Source organism: Geotrypetes seraphini, chromosome 2 (assembly GCF_902459505.1).
Source record: "Geotrypetes seraphini chromosome 2, aGeoSer1.1, whole genome shotgun sequence".
NCBI classification, from domain to species: domain Eukaryota; kingdom Metazoa; phylum Chordata; class Amphibia; order Gymnophiona; family Dermophiidae; genus Geotrypetes; species Geotrypetes seraphini.
Window position 1 is genome coordinate 129,456,937 of NC_047085.1, and position 22,538 is coordinate 129,479,474.

The window sequence follows — 22,538 nt, forward strand, 5'->3', positions numbered from 1 at the left end:
AACTCAAGGTGAACAAAGCCATGGGACCGGACAATCTACACCCCAGGATTCTTAGGGAGTTGTGTGATGTCCTGGCGGAGCCGCTATCCGTGCTGTTCAATCTTTCCCTAAGTACCAGAAAAGTCCCCATGGACTGGAAAACAGCTAACGTCATTCCATTGCACAAAAAAGGTTGCAGAACGGAAGCTGCAAATTACAGACCGGTCAGTCTCACCTCAATAGTGAGCAAACTCATGGAAAGACTTATTAAACAAGAATTAGATACGATCCTGACTGAGGAGAATCTACAGGATCCCCAGCAGCATGGATTCACAAAGGGAAGGTCCTGTCAATCCAATCTGATCAGCTTCTTTGACTGGGTTACAAGGAAACTGGATATGGGGAAGTCTCTAGACGTCGTGTACTTGGACTTCAGCAAAGCTTTTGATAGCGTCCCGCACCACAGATTGTTGAGCAAGATGACTTCGATGGGATTGGGAGTGATATTGACGACATGGGTCAATGACTGGTTAAGCGGTAGAATCCAGAGGGTGGTGGTTAACGGTACCCCCTCCAATACATCGGAGGTGACCAGTGGAGTGCCACAGGGATCGGTCTTGGGACCGATCCTTTTCAACATATACATAAGAGACCTGACTCAAGGGCTTCAAGGTAAAATAACACTATTCGCCGACGCCGCCAAACTATGCAACATAGTAGATAACAGCACCTTACCCGACAGTATGGAGCAGGACCTGCTCTTATTGGAACATTGGTCCTCGACTTGGCAGCTGGGCTTTAATGCCAAAAAATGTAAGGTCATGCACCTAGGCAGCAAAAACCCATGCAGAACTTACACTCTGAATGGTGAGACCTTAGCTAGGACTGGGGCAGAACGTGATTTGGGAGTAATCATTAGTGAAGACATGAAAACTGCCAAGCAGGTGGAGAAAGCTGCATCCAAGGCTAGACAAATGGTGGGATGCATCCGTAGAGGTTTCGTCAGCCGGAGGCCCGAAGTTATAATGCCCCTGTACAGATCCATGGTGAGACCTCATCTTGAATATTGTGTTCAATTCTGGAGACCACATTATCAAAAAGATGTGCGGAGAATCGAGTCGGTTCAGCGAATGACCACCAGGATGGTCTCGGGACTCAAGAACCTCCCATATGAGGAAAGACTGAATAGACTGCAACTATACTCGCTCGAGGAACGTAGAGAGAGGGGGGACATGATTGAGACTTTTAAATATATCATGGGCCGCATCGAGGTGGAAGACGATATATTCTTTCTTAAAGGACCTTCAACCACAAGAGGTCATCCGCTGAAAATCAAAGGTGGGCAATTTCATGGCGACGCCAGGAAGTATTTCTTCACCGAAAGGGTGGTCGATCATTGGCATGAACTTCCATTGCAGGTGATTAACGCCAGCAACGTGCTCGATTTCAAAAAGAAATGGGATATGTATGTGGGATCTCTAGCCGGGTGAAGTCTGGGGGTGGGTCATTAAGGTGGGCAGACTTGATGGGCTACAGCCCTTTTCTGCCGTCATATTCTATGTTTCTATGTTTCTATGATGGACCTCTGGTCTGACCCAGCAGAGGCACTGCTTATGTTCTTATGTTCACGAATGGATGCTGAACTCAGCAGCTCTCCATCAAATTTTTTCTCAATGGGGAACCCCTCAGGTAGACCTTTTTGCATTTTCCCACAACAACAAGCTGCCCCGGTTTTGTTTCAGACTATACTCTCCTCATCACCTGGAGTCAGATGCTTTTCTCCTGGACTGGATAAACAAGTTCCTCTATGTATTCCCTCCATTTCCATGTATTCTCAGGACACTTGTCAAACTCAAACAGGAATCCGCCACCATGATTCTGATAGCTCCTTGGTGGCCCAGACAACCATGGTTCTCCATTGTACTTCAACTCAGCATCAGGGAGCCATTTCTTCTGCCAATTTTTCCATCTCTTCTTACACAGAGTCAAGGTTCTCTTCCTTTTGGACGTTTTTTTTGATAATGGACATTTTCCCTGCTTCTACTTTCAACGTTTAAGGCCTTAGGCTAAAAGGGGACTTAGACGTTTTTTTTTTTTATTATGCCCCTCTTGTACTTTTTGTGATTATTATGTATCTTTTTTTATCTGTTTGTATTTTGCTTATTGCCCTGTACCTTTGCTATATACCATCTTGGACATTTGTTTGGAAAAGTGGGTTAGAGTTATGCATGATGTAAATAAATAGATGGACTGAAACAAGCTTGACATGGCCTATATTCAGAGTTTGGGCATTAAAATAGTTTATTGTCATATAAAAGTTTCTTGTAAAAAATATTGAGATAACAGTTTTACCAATAGCTTTGATGTTAATGATCATTCTGTTAGTAACACACAAGTAAAATAACTAATTTTCCTTTCTTTTCATTTAGCTCGCCTGGGAGTATGGTATACCATTTTTTGAGACCAGTGCTATAAATAATATAAATATTGATCAAGCATTTTCAACATTGGTTGAGGCAATATATAGCAAGGTAATTTTTTATTTTTTTGCATGCTTATGTTTTAAATGTTTAATAACACAGTAGATGTCAGCAGATAAAGACCCAAATGGTCCATCCAGTCTGCCCAACCTGATTCAATCTAAAATTATTATTTTTTCTTCTTAGCTATTTTGGGGCAAGAATCCAAAGCGCTGCCCGGTATTGTGCATAGGTTCCAACTACTGAAGTCTCCGTCAAAGCTCACTCCAGCCCATCTACACTATCCCAGCCATTGAAGCCCTCCCCAGCCCATCCTCAACCAAATGGCCATATATAGACACAGACCGTGCCAGTCTGCCCAGTACTGGTCTTAGTTCTTCAATATTGTCACCGTTTTTCTCTCCACCACCTCTCTCAGGAGCGCATTCCAGGCATCCACCACCCTCTCCGTAAAGAAGAATTTCTTTACATTACTCTTGAGTCTACTACCCCTCAATCTCAAATTATGCTCTCTAGTTTGACCATTTTCCTTTCTCTGGAAAAGATTTTGTTCTACGTTACTACCTTTCAAGTATTTGAACGTCTGAATCATATCTCCCCTGTCCCTCCTTTCCTCTAGGGCACATGTGTCAAACACAAGGCCCGTGGGACGAATCTGGCCTACCTGGCCTTTTTATGTGGCCTGTGGCAATGCTCCCGAACTGCCCCTTAAAGACCAGCATGTCCTCCCTCCTGTGCTAGTCCGACATCGCTGTCACGCTGGAAAGTCTGCCGGCGTTGTCAGCGATTCATCAGTGTCTCCTGCCTTCTGTCTGCCGCGGTCTATCCGGGCGGAAACAGGAAGTTGCGCATCATTGGAGACAGACACGTCAGGTGAAAAGCAGGAGGGGAGCCACATACAACACTGCAGAATCGCTGAGGCTGGCAGACTCCTTGGCTTGGTGGCGACATCAGACCTGTGCCGGAGGGAAAGACACGCCAGGCTATGAGGAGAGAGGGACTGGCGCGGGAGGGAAAGGCAAGCTGGGGTGTGAAGAGAGCAAAATGAAGGGAGAGAGGTTGGTCTTGGGGTAGTATGGAGAAAGAGGGAAAAAGATACTTGAAGGGAGAACCGTTGGGAAGAAAAAGAGAGAAATGGTGGACCTGGGGGGAGGGAGGGAGGCAGGCAGACAGGGGGGAGAGATGGGATGGGGGGCAGTTGGGAAGAGAAAGGGAGAGAAGTTAGATCTGGAGATGGAAAATTTATAGATAGCTGAAAATTTAAAAAGGATAAGGATGAGAAAGAGGGCAAGATTTGAGGCAGAAAAGAAAAAAGAAGGAAAGTTGAAAGGGACTGGAGCAAAAGAGAAGAGGAGAAAATAAATGGACAGCAGACACTGGAAAGAGAATTAGAAGATAGACAAAATCAGAAAGAGAAACTGGGACTAAAAGCAAAATGACCAGACAACAAAAGGTAGAAAAAATAATTTTATTTTCTATTTTTTGATTACAATATGTCAGATTTGAAATGTGTATCCTGCCAGAGCTGGTGTTAGACAGCAAGCGTGAACTAGGACCTAAAAGAGAGGAAAAGGCTTTTTTTATTTATTTGTAGCCGGTATGGGGTTGGAGAGGTTGTATCCCTATACTTCTACTAAGACTAACCCCCTCCTTTGCTGGCACGCAACATGGGTTTTTGCGGCAGCGGCGGCAATTGATCCGATGCTCACAGAAGTCTGTGAGCGTCGGAGCAGCCAGCGGCGCTGGGGCCCACGCTGTGCATCAGCAAAGGAGGGAGTAAGAACATAAGAAGTGCCTCTGCTGGGTCAGACCAGAGGTCCATCGTGCCCAGCAGTCCAGGATCTGTGTAGTAGTCCTCTATCTATACCCCTCTATCCCCTTTTCCTTCAGAAAATTATCCAATTCCCTCTTAAATCTTAATACTGTACTCTGTCCTATCACACCCTCTGGAAGCTCATTCCAGGTGTCCACCACCCGCTGGGTGAAGAAATACTTCCTAGCACTGGTTTTGAATCTGTCTACTTTCAGCTTTTCCTAATGCCCTCTTGTTCTTGTAGTTTTCGAAAGTTTGAAGAATCTGTCCCTCTCCACTTTCTCTATGCCCTTCATGATCTTGTAAGTCTCTATCATATCCCCTCTAATTCTCCTCTTCTCCAGGGAAAAGAGCCCCAGTTTCTCCAGTCTCTCAGTGTATGAAAGGTTTTCCATACCCTTTATCAAACGTGTCGCTCTCCTCTGAACCCTCTCGAGTATCGCCATATCCTTCTTAAGGTATGGCGACCAGTATTGGACGCAGTACTCTAGATGCGGACGCACCATCGCCCGATACAATGGCAGGATAACTTCTTTTGTTCTGGTTGTAATACCCTTCTTGATTATACCCAGCATTCTATTCGCTCTCTTAGCAGCCGCTGCACACTGTGCCGACAGCTTCATTGTCTTGTCCACTATTAACTCCAAGTCCCGTTCTTGGGTACTCTCAGTCAATAATATCCCTCCCATCGTATAGCTATACCTCGGGTTTCTGCTTCCCACATGCAATAATTTACATTTCTCTACATTGAACTTCATCTGCCATCTCATAGAAACATAGAAACATAGAACATGATGGCAGAAAAGGGCCACGGCCCATCTAGTCTGCCCACACTAATGGCCCACCACTTAACTACCTCCATGAAGAGATCCCACATGCCAATCCCATCTTTTCTTAAAATCTGGCATGCTGCCGGCCTCAATTACCTGTCGTGGAAGATTATTCCAGCGATCAACCACCCTTTCAGTGAAGAAATATTTTCTGGTGTCGCCATGAAATTTCCCACCCCTGATTTTCAACGGATGCCCTCTTGTTGCCGTGGGTCCTTTAAGGAAAAAGAGATCCTCTTCCACCTCGATACGGCCTGTGACATATTTGAATATCTTGATCATGTCTCCCCTCTCTCTGCGTTCCTCGAGTGAGTACAGCTGCAACTTACCCAGTCGTTCCTCATACTGGAGATCCTTGAGACCTGAGGCCATCCTGGTGGCCATTCGCTGAACCGACTCAACTCTCCGCACATCTTTTTGATAATGCGGCCTCCAGAATTGTACACAGTATTCCAGATGGGGTCTCACCATGGATCTGTACAATGGCATTATGACCTCGGGCTTACGGCTGACGAGACTTCTACGGATACAGCCCATGATTTGTCTAGCCCTGGATGAAGCTTTCTCCACTTGATTGGCAGTCTTCATGTCTTCGCTAATGATCACCCTCAAGTCACGTTCTGCTACAGTCCTTGCTAGGATCTCACCATTTAGGGTGTAAGTCCTGCATGGATTTTTGCCGCCAAGGTGCATGACCTTGCATTTTTTGGCATTGAAACTTAGTTACCAATGCTCCAGCAGGAGTAGGTCCTGCGTCATACTGCCTGGCATTGAGGTTTTGTCGGGCACTGTGCTTTCATCTGTTGTGCAGTTGCCTACTATGTTGCATAGTTTGGCGTCATCAGCGAATAATGTAATTTTACCTCGTAGCCCCTCAGCCAAGTCTCTTATGAAGATGTTAAATAGGATCGGGCCCAAGACCAAGCCCTGCGGCACTCCGCTGATCACCTCCGTCGTATCGGAGAGGGTACCGTGTACCACTACTCTCTGAAGTCTACCTCTAAGCCAGTCCCTAACCCATGCGGTTAATGTTTCACCCAGTCCCATCGAATCCATCTTGCTCAATAACCTGTGGTGTGGGACGCTATCAAATGCTTTGCTGAAGTCCAAATACATGACATCCAGGGACTCCCCTGTATCCAGTTTTCTTGTTAACCAGTCAAAGAAGCTGATTAGATTTGATTGGCAGGACCTTCCCTTCGTAAAACCATGTTGATGGGGATCTCGTAGATTCTCCTCGTTCAGGATCATATCCAATTGGCCTTTGATTAGTGTTTCCATAAGTTTACTCACTATCGATGTAAGACTCACCGGTCTATAATTCTCAGCCTCCGTCCTGCATCCCTCATCGCCCATTCTCCTAGCTTGTTCAGGTCCCTTTGTAATTCTTCGCAGTCCTCTTTAGTCCGATCAGCACTGAATAGTTTGGTATCGTCTGCAAATTTTATTATTTCGCACTTCGTCCCTGTTTCTTTTTTTTTTTTTTAATTCTTTATTCATTTTTTAATCTTACAACAAGTGTACGAATAATAAAACATTTAAAATTAAATACATCCTCCAGTCCGAGTAGTAGCCTTTCACTCTACCCTCTGCTTCATCCCCGCCAACCAATATCTGATCCATCTGTGTACGTCTCCTTCCACCCCATGGTTCTTCAGTTTCCGAAGTAGGCGTTCATGGGGGTACCTTGTCAAAGGCTTTCTGGAAATCTAAATATACGATGTCTATTGGGTCCCCTTTGTCCATCCGTTTGTTAATTCCTTTGAAGAAGTGCAGTAAGTTCGTTAGGCACAATCTCCCCTTGCAGAAGCCATGTTGGCTTGTGGTTAGAAGTTTCTTTCTTTCAAAATGCTCATCGATGCTGTCTTTTATCAGCGCTTTCGCCATTTTCCCCAGAACCGAGGTCAGACTCACCGGTCTGTAGTTCCCCGGGTCACCTCTTGATCCCTTTTTAAAGATGGGCGTAACATTGGCTATCTTCCAATCCTCCGGAATCACGCCTGTTTTCAGGGATAGATTGCAAACTTGCTGTAGTAGTTCCACTATTTCCTCCTTTAGTTCTTTCAGAACCTTTGGGTGGATTCCGTCCGGGCCCGGCGATTTGTCAGTTTTTAATTTTTCTAACTGCCTGCGTTCGTCTTCAAGGCTTACTTCCATGGATGTTAGTTTATCTGTTTGGGCTCCTTTGAAGATTTGCTCAGGTTCCAGTATGTTGGATGTTTCCTCTTTTGTAAATACATAAGAACAAAAGAAAGTGTTTAGTCTTTCCGCCACTTCTTTCTCCTCCTTCACCACTTTCTTCCTGTCTCCGTCATCCAGCAATCCCATCTCCTTCCTAGCCAGCTGCTTCCCTTTAACATATCTGAAGAACGATTTGAAATTTCATGCTTCCTTGGCTAGCCTTTCTTCATATTCTCTTTTGGCTTTTCTAACCACACGGTGACATTCTTTTTGATACTTCCTGTGCTCTTTCCAGTCCTCCTCAGTTTTGCCCTTTTTCCATTTCTTAAATGAGTTCTTCTTATCACCTATCACTTTCTTCACTTCTATGGTTATCCACGCCGGGTCTTTTGTTCGATTCTTTTTGCATCCTTTTCTGAATCTTGGTATATGTAGATTTTGCATATCGATCACCGTGTCCTTAAATAAAGACCAGGCTTGCTCTACAGTCTGCCATTTCTTTGAGCTGTTCCTAAGTTTCTTCCTTACCATTACTCTCATCTCTTTGTAGTTTGCTTTCTTGAAATTAAAAGTTGTTGCTATGGTTCTCTTTCCCTTCGGTATTCCTACTTCAGCTTTGAACTTCATCATATTGTGATCGCTGTTTCCCAACAGTCCCACTACTTCCACTTCCTTCGCAGGTCCTCTTAGCCCATTTAGGATTAGATCCAGAGTGGCATTCCCTCTCGTCGGTTCTCTAACAAGTTGATCCATGAAGCAGTCCTGTATGGTCTCCAGGAATCTGGTCTCTCTGGCGCATTTTGAGCTTCCAAGACTCCAGTCTATCCCGGGATAGTTGAAGTCTCTCATAATAATCGTGTTGCCGCTTCTGCATTCTCGGCTTCCATTTCTTCATCGATAGCTTCAGTTTGCCCAGGTGGACGATAGTACAGTCCCATCTTTATCTCAGGCCCTTTCCTTCCCGGTATTTTAACCCATAGCAATTCCAAATTGTTGGTCGTCACTGCTGTATCCACTCTGGTCGAGTGTATGCTTTCTTTTATGTATAGGGCTATTCCTCCTCCTTTCTGACCTGACCTGTCCTGGCGATAGAGTTTGTACCCCGGCAGTGTTGTATCCCATTTGTTTTCTTCATTCCACCATGTTTCAGAGACCTCAATGATGTCTATGTTCTCAGTTTTGGCCATGACTTCTAATTCCCCCATTTTGAGCCTTAGGCTCCTTGCATTAGTATATATGCAATTTAGGTCCTGGTATTTTTTGTCTTCACTTCCTCTCGCTGTGCTTAGAATTTTATTTTCTTCTCCTGTGCTACAATCCTTTTTTCTTTAGCAACAGCAGCAGATGAATCCAGAGACCAATGGGATAGCACACATCTACCAGCAGGTGGAGATAGAGAAACTGATTAACAGGTGGTCCTATTGGTGGTCTCCAGTATGTGCTATCTCCCAGCAGGTGATGGCCGCTATTCGAATAGCTCCTGGATTCTGGCTGTGATTGGAAAATTATTTTCTCCTGTTGAGGTTTCTCTTCAGTGAGACTGCCATTCTGTTTCTCCTGTTGAGGTTTCTCTTCATTGAGCTGGCAATGCTATTTCTCCTGTTGAGATTTTCTCTTCAGTGAGACAGGGGTGTCCGGCTGAATGGTGTTACACCTGGGCCCCCCCAGGTCCCTGCCTCACCTTCCCTCCATTGCTAGAGGGTCTAACTGGGTCTCGATTTTTTCTTCTTTCCCTTCTCTGTTTAAAAAAAAAAAAAAAAGAGAGACCACAGTTGCTACATTCTGCCCTGTTAGTGCTGTACAACCAACTCTTATTGGCTTCAACCGGCCCTAACAACAAGCTTGTGAGTATGTATGTGTTTTTTACTGTTGTTTGAACTTCAGGTTCTGTTTGGGAGTCTTAGTACTGTGGGTTCGGTCAGTGTATGTTTAAGGAATGGATATTTTATTGAGGCTAAGTTTTATGACTAGAAATCTGTATTGTTTCCTGCTCTTTTCTTATGCATCAGGATATTCGGGATTTTGTAATAGCGCAGTAGAATACGCCAGTTTCAGTTGGCGTGTGCCATGGCTCATTTGTATCCCATCCTGGAGGGGGATAGGGCTACTTTAAAGTCGCTAGTGGTGGAGACTGGTCTCAGTGATTGCTAAGCGGCATACTTTGCCTGTTGAGGGCGGTTCTGCCTTACGGGACTCTGAGGAGCGTAAGTGGGAGACCATTGGTACTCAATTGGTAAAGTTGTGGTTTTACTTCAATGAGTGGACCCTCATCTTTATCTTCTGTTGGCAGATCATTTTATGGGTCAGGAAAAGAGTGGATAGACTTTCTCTCCGCAAAATCTGTGCATGGCCCATTTATTGTATGTTACAGTATACAGCGCTGTGTACGCTCTAGAAAGTGTAAATGTGAAATCTTCTACATCCTGGATATTGAGAATTTTGGCTCAGGCGTTCCAGCTCTTTTTATGGAAGTGAGATCTCCTGGAACTAGACCTCATGGCCTCGTCTCAAAATTCTAAGCTTACTAGTTTCTTTGGCGGGCACAGGGAGTGGGAGTCAGAGGGGGTAGCAGCGTGGCTTCTTTCTCGCCTCTGGTTTCTCTTTTTAAGTGTTTTCCCTTGGCTGAATGGCTTGGATTTGCCACCTCAAGCTCACTTTCAGGGCACAGTATTTGTAGAATCTCTGGATTGGCTGCGCCATCCAGTGACGTACCTAGGGTATGTGGCACCCGGGGCCCATCATTTTTTGACACCCCCCCCCCCCAATGTAAAAAAATATTTTTTGTAATGACCATGAAATGGAATAAATGGTCAGAATAGAAACAGGCAGTGAAAATTTTCTTATATTCCAAACATAACATAACATAAATTATGTCTGAATTGTCATGACATCAGAAGTACATATGGAGTAGTTGCAGGTGATGCTTGGGACAGTTCTGATTGTGTTAGTTCGGTTTTATGTGTTTTTTGAATAGAAGGGTTTTTATTTCTTTTTGAAGGTTTTGCAGTATGTGGTCGATGTCAATTGGTTGTAGGGTTGGGGGTCGAGTGTTGCAGCTCGAATGGCTAGGAGGTTGTCGAACTGTTTTTTTCTTTTGACGTTTTTGGTTGGAGGTTGTGTGAATGGTGCGTGAGTTCTCCTATGTCTGTTTGAAGTGGATTGAATTATTTAGCTGAAGAAATTAGTTACCCCCTCATCCCACACACATTAATTCTCTTCCATTTTTGTTCCCATTATAAAAAACACTGATAAGTTCCCAGAAAAAAAATACATTAAAATAAGAAGTGAAAACAAAGGCCCCTACAGATGAGAACATAACATAAGAATAGCCTAACTGGGTCAGACCAATGGTCCATCATGCCCAGTAGCCCATTCTCATGGTAGCCAATCCAGGACACTAATACCTGGTCAAAACCCAAAGAGTAGCAACATTCCATGCTACCGATCCAGGGCAAGCAGACACTTCCCCCATGTCTTAATAACAGATTATGGACTTTTCCTCCAGGAATTTGTCCAAATCTTTCTTAAAACCAGCTACACTATCTGCTTTTACCATAACTTCTGGCCACTTCATTTTTAAGTTTAGATCTTTCCTTTCAAACAGAGACCTTGCTAGATGTCAAATACAGCACAAGGTAACTTCACATGGACTTAGCTGTGCAGGAAATGTGAATCTCCTCATACACCCACCATATAGTGCAAAAATGTGCAAAGGTCTGTTTTTTTCTTTCGATCACTACATAGCCTAATGCCACACAAGCAGCGCTGTTACAAACATATTCTGTAGGTCAATGCTAAGGATAACAAAGTTTCCTTCCTTGGACCAGAAGGAGATACTGATAAACCACTGGAAGAGATCCCAACACAACACCCAAAGACCCACTCAGTGTGTGAACCAATTGAGTGGAGTGGACTAACTGGGGGGTGGAAATGGGCCCGGAGTTTGCTCAGCAGAATTTCCCAGACCACCTCTTCCTCTCAACACATTGACACGCTGCCACCACCACCACTAGAAACACCTCACTGGGTAGGCCAGCTATGCTATAAACTTTATAAAACACATTATTATATTTTCTTATAAAGCACATATTTTAACTGAACTCTCTGACATCCTCAGCCTTTCCATTCACAAAAATAGAAGGAAGAAAAGTTCCCATTTCCTGCTGTTTCATGTCCCAGGCCTATACAATATTTTTTTTCTGCAGACCCTTCAAAAGTCTGACCAAATCCTCGTTTCACTTGCATTATAAAGTACTGAGGATGCCATCTCTCCCCAATCCCAGGTCCTAAAGTCTAAGACAGTAGCGCAAACTAATGCTGCCAGATTCAGGAAAAAAAATTTCGATTCGATTCAGCCTATTGAATTGGTTTTTCAATTCGATTTTCCTGCCCAGTTGGGTGATTTTTTTCAAAACTCCTGGTGGGTTTTATAGCTTTTTCACCCCCTTTGGCTTCTCCTAACCACACTGGCGCTGTGGTGTAAATAAAATAAAGAAACAAAAAGGACTTTTCCTCTCTCTGTTAAATCCTAGCTCACGTTTGCAGTCCAACACCAGCTCTGTCAGGATACACATTTCAAATCTGACATATTATAATCACAAAACAGAAAATAAAATTAATTTTTCTACCTTTTGTTGTCTGGTTATATTTCAAATCTTGTTGGTCCAAGGCTCTGGTTTTCTTCTGATAACTTGCTTGCCAGGGTCTCCATCTTTCTTCTTTCTGCGTGCTAACCATCCATCTGCCAACTCTGTCCTCCCTTTCCATTTCCCTTCCCTCCCCAGGAAGTCTGGTATCTTTCCTTTTTTTCATCTCCCTCCACAGATCCACCTTTTCTTAACTACCCTTTCATCCGGCATCTCTCCCTCCTTCCCCACCACCCCAGAGTCCACCATCTCTTCCTTTCTTTTCCCAATTACCCTCCTATCCAGTATCTCTATCCTTCCTCCACACCATCCCTTGTGTCCAATTTATCTCCCTTTCAGTCCCTTCCCTCCCTAAATCTCATGGTCCATCATTTCTCTCCCTCTCCTCTATTTTCAGACCCATTATTTCTTCATCCCCCCCCCCCAAAGTTTGGCATATGCATGTCTCTTTGAACACCCCCTTCCCTCCGTGTACTTCTAAACCAGGGTCCCCCCAAAGGCCTGTCCCCCCTTAAAGGTCTGCCTGTCTCCCCTTGAAGGCCTGCACCCCCCTTGAAGGCCTGTCCCACCCCCTTATAGGCCTGTCCCCCCCTTGAAGGCCTGTCCCCCCCCCCCTTGAAGGTCTGCACCCCCCCAAAGGCCTGCACCCCCCTGAAGGCCTGTCCCCCCCTTGAAGGCCTGTCCCACCCCCTTGTAGGCCTGTCCCCCCCTTGTAGGCCTGCCTGCCTGTCCCCCCCTTGAAGGCCTGCACCCCCCCTGAAGTCCTGCACCCCCCCTGAAGGCCTGCACCCCCCCTGAAGGCCTGTCCCACCCCCTTGTAGGCCTGCCCACCCCCTTGTAGACCTGTCCCCCCTTGAAGGCCTGCCTGCCCCCCCCCTTGAAGGCCTGTCCCTTCCCCTTGAAGGTCTGCACACCCCCCCGAAGGCTTGTCCCCCCCCCTTGAAGGCCTGCCTGCCTGTCACCCCCCTCCCCCTTGAATGCCTGCCTACCTGCCCACCCGCCCCACCCTGAAAGACCGCTCGCCCCCCTGGCCTCCCCGCACCACCTATGAAGCAGCACTACCTATGCTCCCGGCCTTGCCGTTCAGTCCTCACCACCCCCGAAGGACCGCTCGCCCCTCTGACCTTCCTGCGCCACCTATGAAGCAGCCGCAGCAGGATCGCGAGGTCAGCTATCCCTGCGCTGCTTAGGCACTGCTTCCTGCGCCGCGTTCCCGCCCCTCCTCTGACGTCAGAGGAGGGGCGGGACCGTGGCGCAGGAAGCAGCGCCCAAGCAGCTCAGGGATAGCTGACCTCGCGATCCTGCTGCTTGCTGCTTCACAGTTGGTGCAGGAAGGTCAGTGGGGCGAGCGGTTCTTCGGGGGTGTGGGGGGACTGAACGGCAAGGCCGGGAGCACCCCTTCAGGGCTGGCACCCGGGGCGGACCGCCCCCCCCCCCCCCCCCCCTTGGTACGCCACTGGCGCCATCCTTGCTATGTGGATCTGATGAGTCTTTCGACAGCCGGACTGTTGAGTTTCCTGGTATCTCTGGATTTGCTCACCTAGGGTCCAACATGGATATTCATAATACTTTGGTATTGCGACCTAGCTTTTGAAAAGTCATGGCTGACGTGTAAGGGTTATGCGAAGCAGGTTGTTTCTTCTCTTATCCAGGCGACACAGACATCTTCACCTGTGGCTTCTGCTTTCTTTTGGAGGTTTTTCCTTTCTTGGGTACTTCTCAACATTTGCACCCTTCCAGAGTTCTTTTTTGGCATAAGTGCATTGGCATAAGTGCATTGCCAAGGGCTAAGCATTTAATTCCCTTCAACTTCAAGTGCTATTCTTAGCTTCTTACAAGGGCTAGGTATATTGCTCTTCGATTACTTCTCAGCTTCATGTAGTTCAGTTCCTAAACGGAGTACGGTATATTTGTACACCTCATAGAAAGCCCTGTACCGGAGTACGGTCTCAAGGTACTTCTTCGCAGTTTACCGAAGGCTTCATTTCATCCTTGTCTTTTGAGACTCTAAAGGGCTGTGCCATTGAACACAGGGTTTCTTGTGGCCATGGCTTCAGCTCGGTGGTTTTCTGAGTTGCAGGCCTTGTTTGGTGGGGATTCCTATTTCTAATTTACAAAATCTGGGGTGTCAGTTCGGACGGTACCACAATTTCTTTCTAAGGAGGTGTCATCCTTTCTTTTATGACACTCTCACTTTTCCTTCCTTCTTCCTGGGAGGAGAAATGGGGAGATGTGCTTTTATTCACTGCATTTTTTGAAAGTGTGTAGCGTTCTCCGCGAGCTAGGTTTCTAATGACTTTTAGTTGTTTAGATCACCTTTTTGTATTCCTCACAGGACCCCTCAAACGTATGGCGGCGTCCAATGCCTCCATCGCTCGATGAGTCCAGGAGGACATTCTTTACGCTTGCTTGATGGCAGGGAAGCGGTTGGCGAAAGAACTTCATGACCATTCCGCCAGAACGATGGCCACTTCTTGGACTTGGTCCAAAGGTTTTTTCCTTGGAGGAGTTTTGTCTCGTGGCTACTTGGTCTTCCGAAAGTGCTTTCTCTCAGCATTACTGGTTGGATGTGGGGGCGCATGCGGTAGATGCGTTTAGTGCTTCAGTTGTTACAGAGGTGACGTTTGCTTCCCACCCAGATTGAGGATTGCTTTGCTACATCCCATTGGTCTCTGGATTCATCTGCTGCTGTTGCTAAGGAAGGAAAAATTATGTTCTTAACTGTTAATTTTTTTTCCTTTAGACGCAGCAGATGTATGCAGAGCCCCACCCTTTCTGCATATTGTCTGTCGTTTTTTTCTTTTCCAACTTTCGAAGTTTGTTGTTATTGATGGTTGTATTCTGTATTATTGCCTTTTGAGATTTGTTATGGGAAAGAAGTTTTTTACATGCTATGCCTCTTGATGGTTACGGATGCTTGGGCAAGGAGCTATACTGGAGATACAGGAGGAGTGCCAGCCAATAGGACCACCTGTTAATCAGTTTCTCTATCTCCGCCTGCTGGTAGATGTGTGCTATCCCATTGGTCTCTGGATTCATCTGCTGCGTCTAAAGGAAAGAAAATTAACAGGTAAGAACATAATTTTTCCATCCTCCTCTTCTGGTAAAAAATCTGGCCTGCGACTTAGCCTGTGTTTTAGATTTCGGCCCCTTATGTGATTTGAGTTTGACATCCCTACTCTAGGGTATATATATTCAGGGTTTCCAGTCTGTCCTCATACGTCTTTTGGTGTAAACCTCCTATCATTTTTGTCGCCCTCCTCTGGACCGCTTCAAGTCTTTTTATGTCCTTCGCCAGATACGTCTCCTTTCTTTCAGCATTATTTTTTCAGCATTATTTTTTTCTTTCAGCATTATTTTTCCAACATCCAAAGTGAGGCTTACCGGCCTGCAGTTGTGACCACTTTTGTGAATATGAACCACACCCGCTTTTCTCAAATCCCCAGGAACCACTCCCATCTCCAGAGATTTGCTGAACAAGCCTTTAATAGAACCCGCCAGAATCTCTCTGAGCTCCATCAGTATACTGGGATGGATTCCGTCCGGTCCCATCATTTTGTCCACTGTCAGTTTTTCAAGTTGCTCATAAACACTTTTCTCCGCAAACGATGCAGAATCTACTCCATTTTCATTTGTAACTTTGAAAGACAACCTCAGTCCTTCTCCAGGATTTTCTTCCATGAACACAGAGCAGAAGTATTTGTTTAGCGTGTATAGCGTGTATATCGGTTCCTAGCATCTTTTAGTTAGCAATTCCATTTTTCATCTTCCTCCTTTCGCTAATATATCTGAAAAAATTTTGGTCTTCCTTTTTTACATTTTTAACCATTTGCTCTTCTGCCTGCGCTTTCGCCAGACATATCTCTCTCTTGGCTTCTTTCAGTTTCACTCAGTAGTCCTTTCTGTACTCCTCTTCTTGTTTTTTTTATATTTCAGGAACGCCAACTCTTTTGCCTTTATTTTTTCCGCCACTAGTTTGGAGAACCATATCGGTTTCCTTTTTCTCTTGTTTTTATTTATTTTCTTCACATAAAGGTCCATAGCCATTTTTATTGCTTCTTTCAGCTTAGACCACTGTTTTTCCACTTTTCTTATCCTAACAGCTCTTTTTTTGAGTACTCTTCCATTTTATTAAAGTCCGTATGTTTGAAATCTAGGACTTTAAATATTGTGAGGCTGCTCTCCACTTTAGCTGTTATATCAAATCAAACCGTTTGATGATCGCTACTTCCCAGGTGAGCACCCACTCGAACATTACAGATACTCTCCCCATTTGTGAGGACCAGATCCAATATTGTTTTTTCCCTCGTGGATTCCGTCATCATTTGTCTAAGCAGAGCCTCTTGAAAGGTATCCACAGTCTCCCTACTTCTTTCCGATTCCGCAGATGGAACTTTCCAATCTGCATCTGGCAGGTTGAAATCTCCCAACAGCAGCACCTCCTCTTTCTTTCCAAACTTTTAGATATCCACAATCAATTTGCTGCGATTGAGTCAGAGGTCTGTAGACTACACCCATGTAGATAGAAGTTCCATCTTCTGTTTTCAGAGTGATCCATATCGCTTCTTCCTCTCCCCAGGTCCCTTGCATTTCAGTCACTTGGATATCGATCTTTACATAGAGAGCTACTCCTCCACCTTTTTAACCATCTCTGTCCTTTCTAAACAGATTATATCCTGATATGTTTGCATCCCATCCATGGGATTCACTGAACCATGCCTCTGTGATAGCAACAATATCTAGGTCTGCCTAACATCAGGGCTTGCAGATCATGAACTTGTTGCTTAGACTGTGAGCATTTGTGGTCATTGCTTTCCTGCTGTTTTTCAGCTGTAATCTTTTTCGTATAGTTTTTTTGTTTTGTTTCACTTCCCGTTGCAATGCTAAGAGGTGAGTTACTAATATTGTTTATGTTGCAATCTTTACTCCCATCATATCTAGTCTTTTGCTGGGGGTAGCCTCTATAATTGTCCTTCATGCATATGCCACCCCCCACCTTCTAGTTTAAATGCCTAGAAACATATTGTTTAAATTTCTCCGCAAGGATTCTTTTTCTAATCTAATCTAATATTTGTGTGTCGCGCACACCTAATCAGGCTCTAGGTGACTTGAGGAAAGGGAAAGGAATGGGTAGGGGACATGAAACCTAAAACTAGGCAAATAAATAAAGGTCAGATGCTTATGATGATCTTATAAGTTTAGTGGTCGAAGAGTGAAGTTTTTAGTATCTTTCGAAATAGGATGTGGTTGTTTTCTGTTCTTATAGTCTCTGTGAGTTCATTCCAGATTTTAACTCCTAGGAAGGTGAACATGGACTGGAAAATTTTTTGCTGTAGTAATATGTAGCCCATCAGTACAATTTGGCTTCTTGTCCTTCCATGTATTTCTCCATCCTCCTATGCACCTAAAGCCTTCTTAATGACACCAGGCTTTGAGCCACCTATTAAAGTCCTCTGTGTTTTTAACTCTTTGCTCTTCTTTTCCATATGCAGGCAGTACTTCTGAAAGAGCTACAGTCTTTACAAAAGGTTTCAAGCCCTCACAAAGCTCACAAAAGGCTTTCTGAGCTGCAAGTGTAGAGTTGTTGGCCAGGTCATTTGTTCCCAGATGGATAACATCAGCTTTAGACCTCTTAGTTTCTTCCTTAATTATAGACAGTATTTGTTGGGTACTCCCAATAGCCGAGGAGCCTGGGAGACACTTCACTATTTTAGGCTCCTTGACTTGTGTATCAATGTTAATGCCTCTGATGATAGACTCCCCTAACAGCAATAATTAACAGCAATAATTTATTGGATTGAGCTTTCTTACTGTTCCTTTGTGAGTGCTTTTCTTCATAAGTTACCTTCACTGGTTACAGAGCAGAACAGAATATGGTTTATCACCGGGGAAGTTCCCCATACTCCTCCTTCTCTTTTCTTCTCTTTCAGTGGAGTTTGATTGCTTTGGTACTAATTGAAGAGGAAGCTGTTCAGAAGGGGAAGAGTTCAGAGTTTTTTGAGTGACATCGTTCTGCAGATTCATGACTAATGGGAAGCAGCAGCTGTGGTACAGAATTCTATGTCTTCTATCAGAAAGAAGATTAGCGAGGTAAGAAGGAGTAAACAGGCAGATAGACAAGGGTGATCTGATCGACACTGTATATCTGGATTTTCAGAAGGCGATCTACAAGGTCCCGCATGAACGGCTACTTCGAAAAATGGCGAGCCATGAAATCGAGGGTGAAATACTCACATGGATTAAAAATTGGTTGGCAGATAGGAAACAGAGAGTGGGGGGAAATGGACAATACTCGGACTGGGAAAGCATCACGTGCTCTTCAACATATTTATAAACGACCTGGAAATTGGTAAGACAAGGGAGGTGATTAAATTTGCAGACAATACAAAGTTATTCAGAGTAGTGAGGACGCAGAAGGATTGCGAAGATCTGCAATGTGACACAAACATGTTCGAGAAATAGGCCATGACAAGGCGAATGAGGTTTAACGTGGATAAGTGTAAGGTGATGCATGTCAGTAAGAAAAATCTTATACATCACATTAAGCCTTTTCTTTAGAATTTAATGCCACTTTAATATCTCCAATCTTAAAATATTTCCATGCCCCCTATCATTGTGGTCTAAGAAAGGGATAAATAATATTTCTGTATTTGATTTTTGGTTTTGAATGGTAAAATGGTTTCCTTCCTGTGTTACTTGGAACAAGAATACTCTTGTGATTTGTTGTGAAAGGCTAATAAAGATAATTATAAAAAAAAAAAAGAAAAATCTTATACACGAATACAGGATGAACGGTGCAGTACTTGGAGAGACCCCCCCAGGAAAGAGACTTGGGAGTACTGGTCAACAAGTCAATGAAGCCGTCTGCGCAATGCGCAGCGGTGGCAAAAGGGCGAGCAGAATGCTAGGAATGATTAAGAAGGGTGTCACGGACAGATTGGAGAAGGTTAGCATGCCGCTGTACCAGGCCATGATACGCCCTCACCTGGAATACTTCATCCAGCACTTGTCGCTGTACGTGAAGAAGGACACGGTACTACTCGAGAGGGTCCAGAGAAGAGCGACTAAAATGGTTAAGGGACTGGAGGAGTTGCCGAACAGTGAGATTAGATAAACTGGGCCTCTTCTTCCTTGAAAAGAGGAGACTGAGAGGGGACATTATTGAAACATTCAAGATAATGAAGGGAATAGACTTAGTAGATAAAGACAGGTTGTTCACCCTCTCCAAGGTAGAAAGAACGAGAGGGCACTTTCTAAAGTTAAAAGGGGATAGATTCCGTACAAACGTAAGGAAGTTATTCTTTACCCAGAGAGTGGTAGAAAACTGGAACGCTCTTCCGGAGGCTGTTATAGGGGATTCAAGACAAAGTTAGACAAGTTCCTGCTGAACCAGAACGTATGCAGGTAAGGCTAGACTCAGGGCACTGGTCTTTGACCTAAGGGCTGCCGTGTGAGCGGCTGCTGGGCACGATGGCCCACTGTTCTAGTCCATCCATTAAAAACCCATGCAACAGCATTAAAAAAAAAAGTTATCTCATTTGCTGCAGACTGCTTCAAACTAAGCACAAGTTTAAAATATTTTACCAAAGTGGTTTATTTTCCTCTAACAGACTGGGAAGAAGAGATTTGGCTATGTTGTGCACTGCCATACTATGACTTCCAAAATAAATTGTGCAAACATTTGACAATATAGTTAAATGTTATAGATTTTTTCCCAAAAGTAAGTGATTTTTAAGGCATCTACCCCCTCCTTTACAAAGCCACACTAGTGTTTTTAGCATTGGCCACGGTGGTAACGGCTCAGACTCAGACTCATAGGAATTCTATGAGCGTCGGAGCTGTTACCGGGGTGGCTGGCACTAAAACCACTAGCACAGCTTTGTAAAGGAGGGGGTTAATGACAGACATTAAGCTCTCCTGTACACTTTAAAACAGTTCATGGTCTCTTGCTTCCTTTGTAGAAAGCTTCTCTGCAACTGGCAGCCGATACAGTGAATTTGAGGGAAAGCAAGAAAAAAGACAGCTGCTGCAACACGTGAGCTGCCTCCTTGCTAGACAAGAAAATTCTGAATATTCTAAAAGGGCATGTCGGAGCTGACAAGCACTTGCATCTTCTTAGTCTGCTCTGCTGAAGCAAAACATTGCCGGATCATTGAATACTTAACAGTCATTCTGCCTTACCCATTCAGATCTTGTCATCTCTTTCGTGTGCATTAATGCTGTGCATTTATTTTGTAAATCAGTTTTGTTAGGGGAGAATGGGGAAAGCTAGAGGAAACAAATGCAAATCGTTTCTTTCCCTTTGATCTTTGTTTTCACAGCATTATCAGTTGTCTGTGTGTTTCAATATTTTAAGCATATTTCACATCTTGTGTACTAATGCAAATAGAAAGGCTTTGTAAAGGTGTGGCATCTGTAATCTGTTCACGCAGAGCATCTCTTGTCATACAGGTACAATATTATTCTTGCCCAAGGGTTAAGAAGTTATAGTTTTGCTTTTCCTGTCTATTGTTTTCCATGCACTTCAGGGTGTTGAGGAATCAGGGCCCCACCACAGTGCCTTTGGCCTTTCCATGGTAGAGTACCGTAAAGATTTGCAGTTGCCTTCTACCACCCACAGCACCTCTTCTGTGGTACTCTTTCATCTAAGGACTAGGCAGGCCCAAGTCTTTGTATAATAAGTTAAAGCTCTCCCCAGCCAGAATAGTTGGGAAAGTTGTAGTGATTTCTTTAAAAGTAGAACAAGCTGCACAACTCTGGAGAGCACAGTCCATGGATTGAATCTTAGTTCCATGAGCCAATAACGCTTTCATAAAAGTCCTGTAATTTTTAGATCTATGAAAATAGCATTTAATTCACTAGCCCCTGAAATGAAATAGTGATATCTAAGGCCTATTCTATTTAATAGTGTCCATGTTAAGTTAAATTTACTTGTATATATGTTTATTATTTGATACTTTAAAATTAAGTGGGAAGAGGACTATTGTTGTACATTACATAGAGAGTAAGTGAGACAGGCCAATATGTCTGTATATTATATATTGGATAGCTTTAAAATTTTACCTGTTTTATAGTTTGAAAAGTGGTAATACTCAAGCCTTAATTTCAGTTCTCTAGTTTTCATTCAAACTTAACAGCCATGTTAGAAAATAGTATAAATGATAGCATCCATATTACCGTATATACAGTACTTCCCTGATATTTGGGGGGGGGGGGGTTCTGTTCCAGGAACCCCTGCAAATACGTTTTTTCATCTGGGGAGGCAGGAGAGGGCAACTGGAGTGCCGGCGAGTGAAGAAAATCACTCGCGGTATGCTCCAACCACCTCTTCCTGTACTAAAGTCGGGCTACACCAATCTGGAGCTGCTTTGACACGCAGCTCCTGATTGGTGTAGCTCGACTTTAGTACAGGAAGAGGCAGTCGGAGAATACCAAAAATGAGTGAAATTCGCGGGGGAACACTGTACTTGAATATAAACTGATCTGAATAAAAACAGAGGTAACTTTTTTTTCCCCAAAAAAAGGAGGAAAAAAGGTTGACTCAGATATAAACCGAGATTAGAAATTTGGGTATGTGAACGGTTATCTGTCAGGAATTATGCCATAAAAAAAAAATTAATAGATAGTTAAGTATAAAACAAATATAAAACATTTTGCACTATATGTATTCAAGTAGACTCCATTTAAATACTGTAACTCTCAGGTATGGTGTGTCCTAAAAAGTATATCGTATTTTTTGCTCCATAAGACATACTTTTTCCCCCCAAAAGTGGATGGAAATATATGTACATCTTATGGAGCAAATATAACAATTTTTTACCCTCCTCCCCCCGTTGTACCTTTTTAAATCCCCCTTAAATCCTGGTGGTCCAACGGTGTATCGGCAGGAGCAAGCTTTCCATGCTCCTGCCCCTCCCTTGCAGAAATCTTGTTCCTGCCAATACACCGCTGGACCATCAGGATTTAAGGGGGGATTTAAAAAGGTACTGGGGGGATTTAAAAGGTACGGTGAAGGATTTAAAAAGGTACAGAAGGGGATATAAAAAATTGTTAGTTGACTGGGATGGATCCCTCCTGTCCCGGCCTACCACTAGATCACTAGAGGGGGGACAGGGTAGGGTAGTAGGACAGGGTGCAGAGACTGGCAAGGAGTGTGGGGTTAGGTGCAGAGCCTGGTATATTTTATTAAATATATTAGTACACCATTTGGCTCAGAATATTTTTTTTCCTCCTCTAAACCTAGGTGTGTCTTATGGTCAGGTGCGTCTTATAGTGTGAAAAATACGGGTTGTTTTTTTTATTAATTATACATAACTATAAAAAAACTTACAAACTTTAATCACCTAGTACCAATAAATAAATATCTTAAAATCAATAAAAGCATAGATCATACAAAGCTCATTGGTATAGATCCTTGTAAAAAAATAACCCCACTTTTACAAAATCATGGAAGCAGTTTTTAGCACAGGCCAGCGCGCTGAATGCTCTGTACTGCTCCTGACACTCATTTGCCAATCTGATGCAGAAAATGGCTCACTTTCTGATTTTCTGCACGATCGCTCATTCCCCAATCCGATCATGCAAATAAGCTCCTTAATATTAAAATGCG

General features: G+C 44.0%; 1 protein-coding gene across 2 annotated transcripts in view; it reads left to right on the forward strand.

The window, feature by feature from the left end:
* The window catches only part of LOC117353442 (ras-related protein Rab-10-like), a 60,496-nt gene extending 40,161 nt beyond the window's left edge, over nucleotides 1–20,335 (forward strand). For both annotated transcript variants that reach the window (XM_033929379.1, XM_033929378.1), the window contains exons 5-6: nucleotides 2,409–2,510; nucleotides 19,891–20,335. In XM_033929379.1, coding sequence (XP_033785270.1) covers nucleotides 2,409–2,510; nucleotides 19,891–19,968 — 180 coding nt within the window. In that variant the 3' untranslated portion in view covers nucleotides 19,969–20,335. The remainder of the gene's footprint in view (nucleotides 1–2,408; nucleotides 2,511–19,890) is intronic.
* Nucleotides 20,336–22,538: the final 2,203 nt, after the last annotated feature.